General features: G+C 35.9%; 1 protein-coding gene across 1 annotated transcript in view; it reads right to left on the minus strand.

Moving 5' to 3' along the window:
* The window catches only part of LOC150089402 (ras-related protein Rab-31-like), a 120,013-nt gene that overhangs the window by 14,439 nt on the left and 86,371 nt on the right, over positions 1-19,203 (minus strand). Inside the window, exon 6 of the mRNA XM_090389968.1 lies at positions 11,275-11,354. Coding sequence (XP_090246094.1) covers positions 11,275-11,354 — 80 coding nt within the window. The remainder of the gene's footprint in view (positions 1-11,274; positions 11,355-19,203) is intronic.

The raw sequence follows: 19,203 nt of genomic DNA on the forward strand, positions 1-19,203 counted from the left end.
CATATTAATGGCCAATATTTGAAAATATTTTATATCTTAAATACAAATTTTAATTCACATTCCTGTTTTGGCCTTAACCTGAAATTAGTTGCTCTTTGGTACTCTTGACCAAAGTCATTTACTCTAAAATGGTAAATGACTTTTAGTAGAATATACAGGTATTTCCTGTATATTCTACTAAATTAGTAGAGTATTTTTTACCATGCTGTACTGCATTCACAGCACATTTGCTATCATGATGCACAGCTCTTTCTTCATAACCTGTAGTTTCCTCATATTGTACTTAACTTGATTAAATAATTAAGATTATAGCCATATAAACCCCTCACTTTTTTCCTTGCGCTCTTATTTTTCCATTTTTCTTACTCAAGAGTATTAATTAATACTTTTTAATAATTAATTAATACTTTTTATTAATAATTCTTTTATTTCAGCTATTCATAACCTCCACACTAACCCCTCCCTCCCATTCCTAGGTTCATAGATTGTGTGTTCCATCACACACATGTATAATTATTAAACATAAATATCACAGTCAAAAATATGAATGGGGTCCCAAATAGTAATGGAATGACTGTGCATCCTAAAAAATTTAAAAACATTAACTAATAGGCCTAATGTAGTCAGCAAAATCAGAGTTAGTGACCATTGATAAGAATATCTGGGTCTAAGACATGTGAAATGTCACATAGCAATACAATAGTATAAACCAAGATGAAAATATATAAAAAGTCCCATTAAGTCTATACTTACCGAAAGCTACTAAACTTAAGTCTAGTCTTAAGAATACTTTTTCTTTAGAATTGCTATCACAATTTAACATTCTCTTTATTGTATGAGAAAGATGAATACTACTGTTGTAGAAGGCCAAGGGTTAACTGGCCTTCTGGCTGTGAAGGGCTTATACAACTCTGTCTCCATAATCTGTAGATTCCTCATACTCTTCTTACCTTGATTAAATCAATTGTGTCATGTGTGGTAAACATTGAATTGCCCAGAGATGAAATTTGGCATAGACAGTGTCTAGTTCCAAAAAGTTACACCAGATTGCATTTGACCCTGTATGCAGATGCCATGGCATGATTTATTTTATCAAGTTAAGTACTGTATGAGAACACTATTGTGGTGATAAAACTGCTCGTTGAGATAGCAAAATTGCATCTGGTGCAAGTGAGTGCAGTGTGTCTTGAGAATATTGATCATATGCATTGTAATGCTTTCTTCAAGTTAGCCAGAGACTGAATATTATCTTGAAATATCCCCCATAACCAGAAGCCTTTAAATTTAGAGACAGGGTGGCCAAGCATTGGAAAATTATGCGAAAATTTATTTTTATTTTTGCTACACAGAGCATTAAAAACTACGATAAATAAATTAGCTTTCGGCTGGGTGGCAGCCTTCATCAGATTAAAATACTTCGAATGGCAGTTGGAATAGAGATGCACTGCCAGGATGGTGCGTGAGGCACGGGTTAACCACACCTCGTAAGGTCTACTTTGACTCTGGTGATCTCTTTGCGCCTTTCATCTGCAGAGCTGGAGTGTGTCCAGGCGCGAGTGAGCAAGGTTCGGGCGGTTGAGAGGAGGTGGCCCCGTGCGTGTGCTGACTGGAAGTTGGTAAATTGGCCAGCACACATAGGCTTGCGATAAACTGTCGTCTTCAAGCATGTGTCTTCGCGCCGGACAAGTGTATCTAGGTATGGTATAGAGTTGTTCGACTCCAGCTCAATCGTGAATTTTATGAAGGGCGACAGTGAGTTGAGGTGGGTTAGGAGTCGCTGACCTGAGTCTCTAGGGATCACTACGAACACATCGTCTACATAGCGACACCAAAAGGCAATGTGATCCGGTGCATGTGTAAACGCACGTCCCTCTAACTCCTCCATCACGATGTTTGCTGTGACCGAGCTGACAGGGGAACCCATGGCTGTGCCATGTATCTGCTGGTAGATTGAGCCATTAAACATGATTGCACCCCCTGTTAAGCACAGTCTGAGGGCGGCGGAAATGTCATCAGGCGTCAGCTTAGTTCTGTCACTAAGGGTTCCATCATTATCCAAGAGTTGTTTTGCGCAAGAGATGGCAAGTTCCACTGGGATGGAGGTGAAGAGTGATACGACATCGAACGATGCCATGACTTGATCTTGCGAGATGGATATAGTGCGGATCCTTTCTATGAACTCAACACTGTTGGAGACGGTGTAGGTGGTCTTGCCAACTAGAGGAGAAAGAAGTCTCGAGACAAATTTAGACAGCTCGTAAGTCGGTGATACACAGCAGGATACAATAGGTCTTAGTGGTGTGCCTTCTTTGTGCACTTTCTGCAGGCCGTAAAACCGTGGGATCTGACACCCGGAGGCACGGAGGTGATTATGGGTTGACTGTGTGATTTTCCCTTGCTTCAGCCAAGTGTTGATGAGGATATTCACCTCTGACTCCCATCGTTCCAAAGCCCTGTTGGGGTTGATGGTTAGGGGTTTGTAGACGGTAGTGTCTCGTAAGAGCAGTAAGGCTTTCGCCATGTAATCAGTGTGGTTCATTACAACCGTACAACGGCCTTTGTCCGCCGGTAGAATGACGATGGACGAATCCCGTTTCAGTGCCTTGAGGGTAGAAATCTGTATACGGCTGAGGTTTGAAGAGACGGGGCGAGCATGGTGTAGAACTGCTGCAGTCTTTAGGCGGATTGCGTTGGCTACATCTTCTGGGAGGCGTGATAAGCTTGCTTCCACACCCAAGGCGATGTCGGTGATCGGTGGGTGCTTTGGAAGACCTGTCACAGCAGATCGGTAGAATCCTAAGATCGCATGGGATAAAGTGCATCCAACTCCCAGGCAAGAAACTGCGTTCTCTCCTTTCCAACATAAAAACACCTGTCCCCACCCTTCTACAGAGTGGTTTGGTCTATCGCATCTCTTGCCGTGACTGCACGAGCTGCTACTTTGGAGAGACTGGACGTCGACTCGAGAAACGTCTCTCAGAACATAAAAGGGCGATCCGCTTGGCAGATCTGGAACACTCAGCTATTGCCGAGCATGTCTGGACAACCCACCATGACATCGACCTACACCGCGATGTCGTGGTTGTGGACAGGTCCCACCATTACCTAAGGCGCACCTGGTTGGAATCGTTAAATATAAAATGCTCGGATACCTCGTTGAACAGGAACAGTGGTTGTCAACTTAACCCCATCACAGAAGCAGTAATTCTGTCCATAGACAAACGCTGGCCACGTCACCACCATACGTCACAGCCACAAACATCAACAAACAATTAACCCGTGCCTCACGCACCATCCTGGCAGTGCATCTCTATTCCAACTGCCATTCGAAGTATTTTAATCTGATGAAGGCTGCCACCCAGCCGAAAGCTAATTTATTTATTTATCGTAGTTTTTAATGCTCTGTGTAGCAAAAATAAAAATAAATTTTCGCATTATGAATCCAGAGCACGTAGGCCTGTTTTATTATTGGAAAATTATGTAGTCATTGTCATATACAGCTTTAAGCAATGATTTTACTTGCCAGTCAGTTTGTGCAGTGGACTATCCTGCATAAAAATCATAAACAATCATGTTCAAATTCAAATATCCTCTCTCTTGCTCTCAGGGAAGAAATCACATAGCACAGTAGATCACAGTCAAGTTCACCTATAATGGTGTTCTTTTTTGGGACAAATTCTTGAACCATTTATGAAGTCTTTGTGAATTCACTCTGAATAATGACATTTGGAAGTGATGTTCCATACCTGACAATAACAGGTATTCACATCACCACTTAGTCAGAAATGAGTCTTATCGATCTGTAATATTTCTTAAGGCCATGTGTCATCTACCTCTAGCTTGGCTAGAAACTGTAAAATGAAGTCAGTGCATTTATGGGTACAGTGGCAGTCCCAGAAAGGGGCTATAGCTCCCACTTTATGGTCAGAATAATATGGAATTTTTATTGCTACATGATTAAAGCTTAATGATTCCCAGAACGTTACGTTACTTTAGTCTTCCCCTTAGAAAATCCTGGGCTGCTGCTGTATGGAGATCATGTGGAGTTAACTCGCATGCCACACATGGAATCCAAAAAGAAATCATTGTAGGAGGGATCGAAGCACTTTATGGATTGTTGCCTGTGGCATATACAGTTGCAATGACACCACTCTAACACTAGAAGAGGAGTGTGCATTTTAGGGGCACCTTTGGCTCCAGTAATAGTGATTTCATCAATAGCTGTTGCAGTTTTCTCTGCTGGGTATACAGATAAAGCATCTGTTTCTCCAAATTTCATTTTGCACAGTCAATTTTGGGAAAGGGGTCTTTTCCTTTTTTTACTAAAGAAAAAAGGAAAATGATCTTTAATTTTTAGTAGCATGTTGACTTGCTTGCTCTTGTATCTAAAATGTGTGTTACTACAAATAGGATATATTTATGCTAAGTGAACAACTGGTGTCTTTATATTTTCACACTGTCTATACATTTCTAAATTTTATCTCTGGACAGCTGATAGTTTGTCACCTATGGGCAATCAGTGACATGCTTTGGGGTGGGGGGGTCATTTATTATTCACCACATTACAAACTGCTGTAAAAAGAAAAGAACAACAGATTAAAAAAAGGCTATTCTTTCAAATAAAATAATGCCAACTAAAGTTGTTATACAGACATTAATAGGTTCCCATGTGGGCTCCATTTTCATCCTGAAGGATGTCAAAACAATATTCAATTTCATGTCAGTTGTAGCCTAAGATCTGTGGTGTTACAGAAGCAATTGCATTGTTGATAATCACGCCTGAAATTTGATGCAACACAATTGTTCTTTGTAAATAACCTCAGAATAAAAAAATCAAGAGTTATGGATATCTGGGAAGTTGGGTGCCAGGAATTGGATCCTTATCCAATCCATTGGCTTGGAAATGTGTTATCTAGGAACTCTAATTTCGTTTTTTCGGTGTGGATGAGTGCCATCCTGTTGAAAAATAACATCTAGTTGGAGGTGTTTCGTCTGCAGTACAGGAAACAATTGAAGCATATCCATATAATTAGCACCGCTGATTTCAATCTCATGATGGTGAAATTGTGCACTATACAAGTTGTTTGAGAAGAACAGTCCCAAAAATCTGCACAACTGTGCTTATTTACTGTACCATACACACGTCTTTAGTGATAATTCAACTTTCCACCACTTTCCAGGTAGACACTGTCATTTTCAATGTTCCTGAGCATTTCCACAACAGGCTCAGGAAAATTTTGAAATGGTTGATTGTACAGTTTAGCACTTTCGTAATCTGAATTTTATATATACATAGCTTCAAATGAGCATGGAGTGTCTTCTGTATGGTTGATTAGGCCAAATAAAATTCTCTACTGGCATGATCAGGTAAAGGCGTTGAAAGGCTTCATGAAGCCTATTCGGTGCCCTACCATCAGCAGAAGATCTGCCTGCCCCTTTCTGATAGAATACTATCTATCTCTTGAAATTGTTTCAACCACTGGACAGACGGTCTTCCAAGTGCTTGCTTGCCATATTCCAACTGGTGACATCTCGGCACCTTAATTGACAAATTGAAACCCATATATACTGCTTTTTGTTGTGGCAGTGTCAATTTTGAGATTGAGTTTCTTTCAGTCCTGTCATTGAGTGGTTGTAATTAGTTGATGAAATTCCATAAGATTTGTTGAGTTATTCTTTCAAATAAAATAACGTTACTTTTCTTTTTTATGGAGATTTGTAATGTAGCAAATAATTTGTGCTCACAGCTGCCAAATTTCAGAAATCTGAAAACTCAATGCTGATTTCAGCCAGAACAGATGTCCACATTTAATAAGTAATGCATGTCATGATGCAGATTGCTGATTACACTTATTTAAATTTTAAAAATATATATCCAAAAAAGCTGTCACAAACTGAAATGAAATTTAGAGAAAGTAAATTGAATAAAATGAAGGCTGCCTAAATTTTCATTTCAGTTTGTGACAGCTTTAGCCATTCAAGGAGAGATATTATCTCATAGGTGTTCTGGAGTTCATTTCTGAAAATTTCTCTTCCAGTGTCAACAAGAATATTGTTTGTATTTCACTCCTGACTTTTAAAAAAGGGCCATTATAATTAGACACTAAACATCTGTTCATTACAAGGACTCAATTTTTAAAACTGAAATAGGCTAACATTTTATTTGTTGTGGATGATCTGATTTGCATTCTGTTCTTTTTGACAAACCACCCTAACATGAGGAATAATGAGAATAAACAAAACAAATTTAGATAATCATACATTTGAAGAGCTGTGAATTGTTTCTGAGCTTCTCCACATATGAAATGAAAGAGTATTAGTATTAGCCCTGTAGTGCAAGGAAGCTATAGGCTTTTGCTGCAATAACAACAACAACAAAAAAAAAATAATAATAAAAAATAGATATATATATCAGTAGTAGTGGCAAATGATTCAAGAAAATGAGCTTATATAGCATCAGCCAAAAAAAAAGTACTTTGTCAAATGCTTCTTTGAATTTATTAAAGATATCCACATAAGACAAATGTTTGATCTAACATTTAACCACCCGTTGGCTAAAGGCAAACTTCTGCAATAATCCTTCCTCAATTTGAATTTATACTCCCTGGTGTGTGCAAATCTGAGGAAGAGGAAGAATCCCATTAGTACTGCTCTTGGCCGACACATTCAAAGCCTTAACTACCTTAATCAGCTCACCTTACATGTGCATAGTCTCCAGACACTGCAATTTGCAGAACTTAAGCCTTTCTTGGTAACAGCACTCCTCACCAATCTCGTTGCCCTTCTCTGTATTCATTCCAGCAGCTCTCCATTCTTCGTAAACTGAGACTTCCAGACCTGTATGCAGTGCTCAAGTTGTGGCTTCACCATTGCCTTATGCAAAGGGATAATCACCTTCTTATCTCTGCTAGAAAAATTCCTGTATATCATTGACAAAACCCCATGTGCTGTCCTGACAGCCTGTCTGCACTGCTCAGAGAATTACATATCTGACTGCACAATATCATCAGGTCTTTTTCATTCTCTGCCACTGTGTGAGTGTAGTAGAGAATGAAAAAACTTAATTAATATGCAGTTAGTATGTTAATCTGGGATTACTGGTACCCATATGCAGTACTCTGCACTTGTCAATGTTAAATCTCAGTTGCCATTTCTCAGTGCAACTAACTAATTTTTTTTAGATCTTGTTGCGGTAGCATGCCATTATTACTGTCAATATTCAACCTTTGTGTCACCTGCAAACTTAGACATTAAGCCTGATATATCTTCATCGGAATCATTAATACATACTGAAAACAACAATGGGCTGCACCGAATCCTGGGACCTCTAGATAACATTAGTCCATGAAGAGCAGTGTCCATTGATAACAACTCTGTTTTTTCCCACTCAACCATCCATAGCAGCAACTTGCCCTTAATGTTGCACTGCTTCAATTTGTACAGTGGTTTATTATGTGAAATTAAGTATATGATATCAAAATTATTTTTTGCATCCAGTTACTTTGTTACTGCATCAAAATTTAATAATAACATTAAAAAATAAAAAGAGAATAAACACCCTATATGTTTACTTCCTTATGTAGGTAACTATCTAGCTGACCTTTGCATTTCTCCAACCACAAATAGAGGCAACTTATTCCAACAATTAACAAATTTCCGGCTCAATCTATTTCCCTGTAATTTGAATTTATGGCTTTTACTTCCAGCATTATAACATTTAAAATTATACTTTTGTTCATTTTGCTGGAGTATATATCTGATAGCATTTAAGTAAATGGTATGTTTCTGACTTTTTTTCAAGGGCAAATAATTAACCTACAATATTAGGATGACTTGAACAGGCTGTACGAATGGTCAGAAAAATGGCTGCTATGTTTTAATGCAGAAAAGTGCAAGGTCTTACACTTAGGAAATAGCAACCCCAGAATGAATTACAATAGGTTGGGTTGAATTAAAAACAGTAGAGGAAGAAAGGGATTTGGGCAATATAAACAGGCAACCAGAAAAGCCCGTGGTGTTCTATTGATAATTTATTGAACATTATCCTGTAGAAATATGGAAGTCATAGTTTCACTGTATAAGGCAGTGTCTCTCATGAGATGTGAACAAAAGTGTTCTGCAAAAATTCATGATTAATAATAAAAAAACTTTGCATATTTGTAGCATTTTTTTTTTTGGTTATTAATATAATGGCATAGACATAATCAAATAGACCTTGGAACACTTTATTTTGGCAGGCTTTGCATAGGGAAGTATGCATAGAGGTAATGACATCTGCGAAAAAGTAGCAATGTAGTGATCTAATATGCCATCTGTATGTGATTTAGCCTGGAGTACATGGGTTGAAGGAGAGGAGGAAGTGAACCGATATCATAACTAAACTCACTTCCTTGTATATATATATTTTTTGATAATTTCAGTATTTCGAAATATTATTAAAATAAATGACCATGGATTTGTAGTTGAAAAAAGGAACTTTAAAACGAGAGGCAAGTACTTCTAGTATTGCAACTGTAGTCGATGAAAATTAACACAATATTGCCACACTTCAAAGTGAGGATGAACAATCGCAGCCTTTTGTTCCCCAAAAATCCGAAGTGAAAAAACAGGAACCAACTAATAAAAGACCAAAACGAAAGTATGATGAGTTATTTGATTTCGGCTTTACATATGTTGGAAATAAAGATGCTTCTGATGCACAGTGCATCGTATATGTAATAAATATTAGCAAATAGTTCTTTGGCTTCTGCTAAACTTGTGTTCCGTGACTAAAAAAGTTTGGGAAATGCTGGCAAAAGGCAATTGTAAGACTAAGAATTGCAATAATGGAGTCACTGGTTAAAGAAGTAATGCAGGATCATCTAGACAAGACTGTGTGTCATAGTTCAGACAGCGTTTGTTAAGGGGAAATCTTGTCTGACCAATTTGATTGGATCCTACAATCTGGTCACTAAGGAACTGGATGCAAAAAATAATGTTGACATCATATACTTGGATTTCAGGAAAACTTTTGATACTGCTGTACAAATTGGAGCAGTGTAGCATTAAGGGCAAGTTGCTGGGATGGTTGAGTGTGAGAAGACAGAGGGGTGTAATTAGTGGAGTCTCCCAGGTATTGGCGTTGGGCCCATTGTTGTTTTCTATATTTATCAATATCAGGCTTAATGTCCAAGTTTGCAGATGATACAAAGGTTGGCAGTGTGCCATTGCAACAGGATCTAGAAAAGTTGGGCAGATGGGCTGAGAAGTGACAACTGAAGTTTAACATTGATGAATGCAAAGTACTGCATATGGGTAGCAGTAATCCCAGAGTAATGTACCAACTGTCTGCTACTACACCCAAGGGTAGTGGAGAATGAAAAAGACTTGGGGAAATTGTGCAGTCAGTTATGAAGTTCTCTGACAGTGCAGACAGGCTGCCAGGACAGCTCATGGAGTTTTGATTCCCGCCTCGGGCTCGGATCAAGGTACTGCAGAAACTTTGGGAGATGCATTATGGCCACAGAAGCCTATGCACCAACAACTACCAAAAAAAAAAAAAAGTTTTGTCAGTGATCAGTGATTATCCCTTTGCATAAGGCAATGGTCAGGCCACGCCTTGAGTACTGTATACAGGTCTGGAAGCTTCATTTTAGGAAGGATGGAGAGCTGCTGAAATGAGTACAGAAAAGGGCAACAAGATGGTGAGGAGAACAAAGGGGTGATTTTACCAAAAAGGCTTAAGTTCTGCAAACTGCAGTGCCTGGAGACTAGGCACATGCAAGGTGAACTAATTTGAGGTTTATAAGGTGAATGGTTTGAGCAAGCTCAATGCTAATGACATTCTTGCTATTATGCACTTGAGAGGGCATAAATTTAAACTGAGAAAATAAGATAGTAGAATAGATGTGCAGGAATTTGCCTTTAGCAAGCAGGTGGTTGATTGCTGGAATGAACTTCCATGTGGATTGTAGATGTTGATAGCTTAAATATAAATTGGAGGAAGTGGATAGGTAAAATGGGAAGTTTTTTTTGACTAATACTATATAAATTTGCTTTCTTGCATCATACATCACTACTAATACTACGACCAAATTTGGAATACTGTGTTCATGTATGGAGACCTCATGTGAAAAAAAAAAGACATTGAGCTTCTTGAAAGGTTACAAAGATGAGGAACGACTCCAAATTTGTGGGCTACAGAGGTTGGCAACCAGGCACCTCAGAGGTGACCTGGTGCAGGTTTAAAAGGTTCTGAGAGAGATTAGTAAAATGAACAAAGACAGAATTTTCACTATTATAGAACATTCCGGAACTCGTGGGCATAGATAAAAAAGGTCAACTGGAAAGAGGTATAGACTAGACTGTAGAATGTTTTCTTTTTGTCAGCAAGTTGTTGAGTGCCTTCACAGGTAGTTTTGGTTAATAGTTTGCATAAATTCAAAGGTCAACTGGATAGTTACCATTGTGAGGAGGGAAGCAGATAATTTGTATTTTTCTTATCCTACTTGGGTTTTTTTCCTCCCCTCACTTCTGGCCAGTGCAGTAAAAGGCTCTGGCTTCCTTGCAATGTATGGCTATACTATTGTTGAAAAAACAGTCATGTATACAAATTTAAAGAAACTTTTTAGTTGTTTGATAGACCAGAATTTTTCAGTCTTCTTTTTATTAACAAAGTGTTATTTACCTGTATATTTGAACACTTTCACTACTGCTTTTTCCAATGTTGGTTTTAACCTGGTTAATCAATCTGGATTGTAAGGGACAGAAACATTTTTGAGCGTCTCACTATAACCAAATTAATCAGCCTCTGGTGAAGGTTGATTGACAGAAATATCCAGTGTGGGTGGTTCCCCCTCCGAGTGGATTAAAATCTGAGTTTGCATTCAGGAAGCAGTGAAGATGTTAATCCCTAAAATATATACAGGGTGATTCTGAAAATTCTGGATAAAGTTGGAGAGTGAGTTCTATTCATAAAAATGATGAAAAAAGCTCATATGAACATAGGTCTAGAAATGCTTTCTTGTCAAACATTTATATCAACTTTATAACTGTGTTGCTGCTGTTGGTGGTAATTCCAAAACGTGTTGTCATAAAGGTAGTGAAGGCATTTAGAAAGCTTCCATGTTATAGCAGGTACTCATCTACATCATTATCATTTAGATAAATGATAAAATAGGTTGAATAGCACTGCTGACAATATCACCAAACCTTTAATTTAGCACGGAATTATTTCCACCAATGTTCACGTAAACTTTTTTTTTTTTTTTTTGTTTTGGTGAGAGTAGAACTTACCAACTTTGACTTTTCAGACTCACCTTGTACATTAGATGTCTCTATGCCAACTTGAAATGTTTTGTGCTCATGTTGAGAGACTGCAATAGATTAAAACTAAGATGAATAAAGTCATCTAAAGGTGGCTTTAGAGCCTAATCAATAACCTCAGTATGCCTGTATTTTGAAATAAACACAAACAGCTAAAATCTGGAATAAAAGTAACAGAGGATTAATAGTTTATAGTTTTTCCAGTAATCGAATTTAACATTTTTGTCCATTGGGGGTTTAAAAGTTTGATGTACATTAGATATTAGTATTTGTCATTAATGTTTTTTACTGGTTAACAGTACTATATGGACTTAAAAATGAATATATCCTTTTCATGATATTATTCTTTATACTACAACCATTTTTATAAAATAACTGTAATTAGCTATTTCTGTTTAATAATACTGAATCATTAAAAATGAAATTTATTCTTAATAGCTAATAAAAACTTAAGAAGGAACCCTTTAACCTGGCAGTAGTGGTGCCAACAATTGTCGTGTTAATGGGGGTCTGACAGACCTAAAAAAAAAAATTTTTTTTTTTAATGAAAACTGAAAATGTGACATTTTTTTTTTAAGCCTCTCCTTTTCAGTGAAGTAAAACTTTTATTAATTCTGTTGGAAAACACACAAAATATTAGTCTTTCATTTTCAGGTTTATACATGTGCCAACTATTTCTGCATAGAATATGTCTATTGTTACCTGAAAATAAATAATAATTGATTATTTTTTAAAATTATAAATTGATGATTATTTTAAAAAATAAAAATAAATGATTTAGTTTATAGCTTTTTGAATTATATTATTTCTCTGTTATTTCATACATATGTACTCATATGCTGTGATTGGAGATACCAAACTGTAATATATATTTTAATAAATAAATTATTTAAAAAAAACATACCTGTTAACTTTCAGAAACAAAGAATGGAAGAATTTTAATAGAGATCCAGTGCTGTCTGAACAGCAATCCCAGACTTTTCTTTCAAATTAATTTATCATAAAGCTTTAAGGGGCAACTTACATGTTGTCATTAAATGCAGTAAACTGAATTTTAAAAGTTATTATTTGTTTTTATTTTATTTTTCATTCAGTTCAATTGCATAGTATTTTCTATTAAAAACCTTTCCATTTCACAGACTGGTTGAAGTTGGATGTAATGCACCATGCTAACTTAAATAAATGTGGGAACTGATTTGCATAACTACAGTATATAACACTTCATTATCCGATAACCAGTATCAGTGGTGCCAAGCTAAATCCCACATGAATTAGTACTATTACTACTTAAATTATTAAAAGCTAAATCTGTATTTCAAAATTATCACTTAATGTTGAAAACACATAGCAGCATGTGATCACTTTACTTGAGCTAAACAGCCTGTTGTGTTCTTTGCTTTTAAGCACATTCATTTAGTCTATAATTGGGGTCAGGGGAAACCTAAACTTAGCTGGTAGACATGTTCAACTATCAGAAATCTTCCAACTAAATCAGAAGAACTGATCAGTATGGAACAGTAACTAACTTTCCATAAAACCTGTCTAATGAACAGAACCACACTTGTTTTTAAAAAAAAAATTGGTAACAGCTGATCTGTCATGTATGATTCAGTATCCAAAACTATTCAAATATTTATCTAATTAGGAATGTAGAGAAAGTAATGGTCACTGATCCTAAATTTGATTAAAATACAATAGACATTTTATTGAGGAGTCTGTCAGACTAGGTGACACCCCTGCCAGGTTAATGTTGAACTTGAGAATAAAATACAAATTAGTATACAGCTTTTTCTGAATGTTCCCTTAAGCTATTGGTTCTGCCTGTAAACATTAAAGCAGGTGGGTCACATGAAATCAGGAACACATCTGTCATTCTCTCCAGCGGATTTTTTTTCCCTTAAGGTGGAATCTTTACAGCATGAATGAATAAAGGAGAAACTTTCACCGAAGGATTTCTGACACTTCATTATGTGATTGGCTTCCCTAAAGGAAGCCATAACAGTGTGATTACAGGTAAACAGATTTTGTTGCTGTCGTTGAAATTATCAAAATGCCTCTAAAAGGTAAATAGGGTTGGTTCACAGTTTTTGTCTTGGAAAAGGTGCAAAATAAGAATTATATGCTTGTTGTTTTATAGTTGATAAGAATTCTTCACTACACATGAACAGGACTACAGTGAGAGCATCTCCCTCTCTGGATTTTTCAGCAGTAATCACCCAATTTGGACTCCTTAATACAGTAGCAGTCACACTGGGGATTTTCTGAAATTTTATAGAATCAATAAAGCTATGGGCTAACCCAGCCCACGGCTTTATTGAAAGAGTTGGTTTAATGTAATTTTTCTCTGCCAGACCTTATGATGATGCACAGTGTTTTTGAGAAAACACCATGCATTCCAGTTCAGTTAAGTCAAACAAGACAGTTTATGTATGCAGTGCATTTAATTTCAAGCATATTCGATTTTTTCTGAAATCATTTAAGTTAATAATCTTAATTTTTTTATTTTTCTGTGATTAATAGAAATGAAAATAAAATATATTTTTTTATTAAGAAATACCTTCAGCACACCCTTCTCCCAAACCAAAGTTTATATGAGGGTAATGCTACTTCAGTAATCTTTACATTAACTCACTGTTCTGTTATGCTTCAATTCAGATGACAGTACAAAACTATGCCCACTTGTGATTCGTGAGTTTTACAAGCAAAGATGTTTTAAAGAAGTTAACCAACTTCCCTGTGATTATGAGGCCAATAGAAGTGCTTGGCTTACAGTCAAAATTTTTGAGTCTTAGTTAACCAAAGTGGATGAAGACTGAATTCAGAAAGAATGAAGATTTTGACGATTCTAGATCATTGCACAGCACATTCTGCCGTGACACTTAAGTTGACAAATATACAGCTGTTGTTTTTACCTCCCAATATCACCAGTTTTATGCAGCCATTGGATCAAGGCATTATTTATAACCTCAAGAGAGCCTGCCTGATAAGATACTTGATCCGCAACATAGAAGGCGGGAATAATTTGCAGCCGTATTGGATGCTATCAGTAATCTTGTTATCGCTTGGGACAGTATTGCATCAAGTGTAATAATCAACTGCTTCAGAAAGAGTGGCTTTGAAGAAAATATCAGACGAATGTGATAACAACATTGAGGAATGAAGGAATTTGAAGGAGCATATGGATTTTGTTGGCAAATATCCAATACTGACCAGTAATTTAGAAATACAGGTAAGGGGGAATGCTTACACATCATTCATACAGCGAAAAGTGACAGTCAGTTCTAATTTTTTAATTTAAGTAGGGATGGATATTGATGTTCGTTTTGGAATTTTATTAAATATGGTAAATTGAAAATTTATTACATTTTCTTTTTTATATAATTAATATTGATAATTATTTTGGATAATTATTATTGTTATATAATTATTGAATTTTGAATCTGAAAGTTTATTTTTTTTTATTATTATGAAACTTCAAAGTAATGCTAACGATTTTATTTATATAAAAAAATTTCAATCAGGGTGGGATAAAAATCAGTTCTGTTGGGGGGGGGGATGAATTTGAAAAACAAATTCGGGCTGGGCCGGGTAAAAATAAAAAATGTAGGCCAGTGCAGACCTCTAGTAAGACTGATCTGCTGACCGCAGATCAGCAAAACGGTCTGATGATGGGTATCAGCAAGACACCCGAAACGTCACACTATTGTATATATTAGTGTAGGCTATGCTTAATAAAATATATATTAAAAACTCCACATAGTAAAAGAGTGGTTAATTATACATATTAATAATTCTTAATGGATAACAACCACGTAACATCCTTCCCCAACTATATTAATGTCTTATAATGTACAGATATTCAGTGTCAGCAAAACGAGAACCTTGTATAATAAGACATGATTTAATTTCTGTTAATCATTTGAAAAGCACTTATTAGAAATCATAATTTACTTGAGTTACCAAATATAACAGCCACGTACAAGACATGATTTAATTTCTGTTAATCATTTGAAAAGCACTTATTAGAAATCATAATTTACTTGAGTTACCAAATATAACAGCCATTATACAGTAAATAATCTGTATAATTAAAAAAAAAATAGTTTATTTGAATGAAGATTTCAGTTCATGTTATTCTTTGCAACAGAAAACATTTTTTTATTTTTTATCTTACAGTAATATAACAAACATGATTTAATAAAATACTTATCTGGATTAGAAACAGCATTTCGTTTTTTGTGCTTTGTTAGTAGCAGTGATATCTAATGGAACAGATATAGAATACACCTTAATTTTACGTCTATCTTGATATTTTAGTATTTCATTTATAGTCATCCTAAAGGTTTCATCAATGCCTAATCAAAGAAAAATTTATTTTGTGAATAGAAATGTATCTTAAAAATATGCCAGATTTTTCCACAACTTTAAAAACAAGAAACAGTCATCTCTTAGAAGTAATATATACAGAACAGTCTATACTTTGGGCAAACCTAATTTGAAAGTGTGTGGCAAGACAATTTTATTTTAAATAATCATCATATTAATTTCAAATATGCTTTTCAGCATTGTTTTACTAAAAATTAATGGATTGCTGTAAATATTGGGCATAACTGTTCATGAATGCATTTAAAAGTTGTTTTATTCTATATCATAGGGATTTTTAAGTATTCAATGCCATCTACTGATCAAGTGACAGATTCCTTGTTATTACTGTAAACATTGCTATTGCTTGTCAGTTGACATGTGTTGGATAAAGAATTTTGCGCCTTCAATTATTTGCATGCATTTTGTCCTATTGTATAGATTTGAATACACACTACATGGCAATGCACTTGCACTCTCTTTTTATGGTTGCAATACAGCTGTTTGCAAAGTTCTGTTATCACCAAGATTTTATCCTGCAAATTTAAAGGAAAATCATCTGGTTAAACTTCTTGACAAAATTGTTGTTCTAGCTGCATATTTTAATATTTTGAAAGAAATGATCGTCACAATGGATCATCTCTGCCCTATTGTCGAGAACAGTAAAATCACACTGTCATCATTATAGTAACCTTCTGCATTGTAAAAGCTGCAGTATGGATAAGTGCTCTGCACTCTTCAGGTTAGGTTTACCAAAATTATAATGATGAAATTTCAATTGTTATACAGGTATATATAAGTTATACACTTTACAACAGAACCATAAAAGTCCACACATTTAAAAATTCACCTGTTAACAAAATTAATTTATCACTGAATGATATTGAATACAATTTGAATTTAAATTTTGAATCTAGTTGTTACATGTCACTTGTAATTAACAAGCAAAGTATTGATTTTTTTTTTTTTTGCATATTCTTTTCTGATATAGAAAAGTTTGTAGGAACTTTGGCTTTCTCAGTCCCATTGTGCAAGTCTCAAGTGTGAAGATGTGGCTATGGAAGCATATATGAAGTCTTGTTTATGATTTATAAGACCTTTGCCATCACCAGAAGGATGTTGTTGTCCTTCTGTATAAGATAATGGTTGAGATCACACCTGAAAAAAGTGTCTGGAGAGAGTTCAAATTGGTGCACATATGAAGAACAGAAAATTGAGTTGCATAAGCCCTGAGAGGCTCAGTAAAAATGGATGAAACATCACTACCACCTACAGGAAATTAATTTTTCCAGAGTAAATAAATAAAATAAATAAATAACCTAGCCTTATGGCTGGTTTTTATTTATTTGTTACTGTGGAAAATATGTTATTTATTTCAGGCTATGGAGTATGTTTTATTGTTTGTAAACTATGTAACCCTCATGGTAAAAAAAAAAAAGCCAAAGTTTTCATCTTTTCCAAAGCTGAGGAAAAACAGCAGTATACATTGCTAGAAGTCAGAGTACTGAAGGATCAAAATGATGACAAATATATGACTGCCATTATCAACATTTTGTTGCTCTTTCAAGATTATTAGAGAGCCAAAATAGACACATCTTCTATTGATAATCTAAGAATTCATCCTTGTTTTTCCTTGCTGTATAACTGTACAGACCACTTAACAAGTAACTAACACTTTCAGCTCAGCTAACAGTGGTTATAATTGCTGTCCTTCCACATGTGATAAAGGCCTAGATTTTAAACTCCTGTCTTGACAGCAGAAACTTTTATGAGCTTTTTTTCGCATAATTAGCTATGTCACTGTGAAGTATACATGATATTTACTGTTAAAAACTTGGTGATTATCTTCAGACTGACCAAAATTCTGATATCTCATGAGTTTAGCAACCTCACCAAAAACTCAAAACAAAGTACAGTAGTCCACTTTACAGCCACACTAATTAATAATAAATAAAAAAAAAAAAAAAAAAATGGCAACAATGATGAAGCAAAAAGTGGACAGAAGACAACTTTTCCATTCAATTATAACTGAATCATTGAAATGCAGTCCGTCATCTCCCTGTTATATGTCACTTGTAACTAACAAGCAAAGGAAAGCCTAACGTGACTCCTGTATGTCATTTGCCTCAACTATCACCAAAGACACTGACCCACAACTCATTTGGAGAAGAATTAAAGCACTAAATGGAAAATTCACTCAACCACCCTCTCCAATATTCTGTTGGAATGGGAACGATCTATCGGCACCTAAGGAAATCGCCAATGCGCTAGCAGAATCATTCTCTACAATATCTGCTTCCTACTCCATCCCCTTTCAGTGCGTCAAGGCTGATGCAGAACGCCGCAAAATTAATTTCTCCACACAGCTCTCACTTCCATACAATCAACCGCTTAATTTAACAGAACTCAAGGAATCCTTAAATAAATCTTCAAATAGTGCTGCTGGCCCAGATGATGTACATTGCATCATGCTAAAAAAATTACTTGAAGAGGACTTACGTACCCTACTGATCTTCTACAATCGAACCTTCTCAGAATGCTTATCCGCTTTCCTGGCATCATTCTTTCATACTTGCCATACCAAAACCAGGCAAAGACCCTTCTTTGGTTAAAAATTATAGACCAATATCTCTCACAGGCTGCACGGGGAAAATTTTTGAAAGAATGGTATATGCGAGGCTTACCTGAATCTTAGAAGCAGAGAACCTTTTAACAGATCGTAAGAACAGATCCACTGTTGATGTCCTTATCAAAGCTGAATCGCATATTTGCAATGCCTTTGTCATGAAGCAACATCTAATCATGGTCAATTTAGATATTGAAAAGGCATTTGATACTACCTGGAGACATGGTATTATTATGGACCTTTATCATCTAGGACTAAGGGGTCATCTCCCTCAGATAATTCAGAATTTCTTATGCCACCGCTCTTTTCAGGTCCGTTATCAGAACATACTGTCTACACCCCATATTCAGGAAGGAGTACCACAGGGATCTATACTCAGCGCAATGTTATTTGCAATTCGAGTCAACAGCATAACCAGAGACATCCCCAAAACTATGGAGGCTTATATGTATGCAGATGACCTCCTGCCAGTCACAAAGTATGAACACCATTGAATGTCAACTCCAACTTGCCATTAACAGAATTGAATCCTGGATGTCATGCAACGGATATCAACTAACTGAACAGAAGTCTACCACCACTCACTTCTGTAAGAAATGTGCTCTCCACCCCCATCCTGAATTACAGCTAAACAATAGTCAGTCCAATACCAGTAGTAAACAGCATCAGATTTTTGGGCCTGATATTAGATAGCAAGCTTAACTTCCAAGCACATATCACATATTTATGAACTACTTGTCTAAAACAGTTGAACATGCTTCGATCAGTCTCAACCATGTCATGGGGAGCTGATTGGTACTCCTCTCCAAGTCTCTGATCCGTTCATGCTTAGATTATGGTTCTCCTGTATATGACTCAGCTAGGAAAAGCACATTAGATCGGCTAAATGTCATCCAGCACAGTGCCCCGAG

Source organism: Mastigoproctus giganteus, chromosome 2, assembly GCF_048544385.1.
Source record: "Mastigoproctus giganteus isolate SK-2022 chromosome 2, ASM4854438v1, whole genome shotgun sequence".
Taxonomy (NCBI): domain Eukaryota; kingdom Metazoa; phylum Arthropoda; class Arachnida; order Uropygi; family Thelyphonidae; genus Mastigoproctus; species Mastigoproctus giganteus.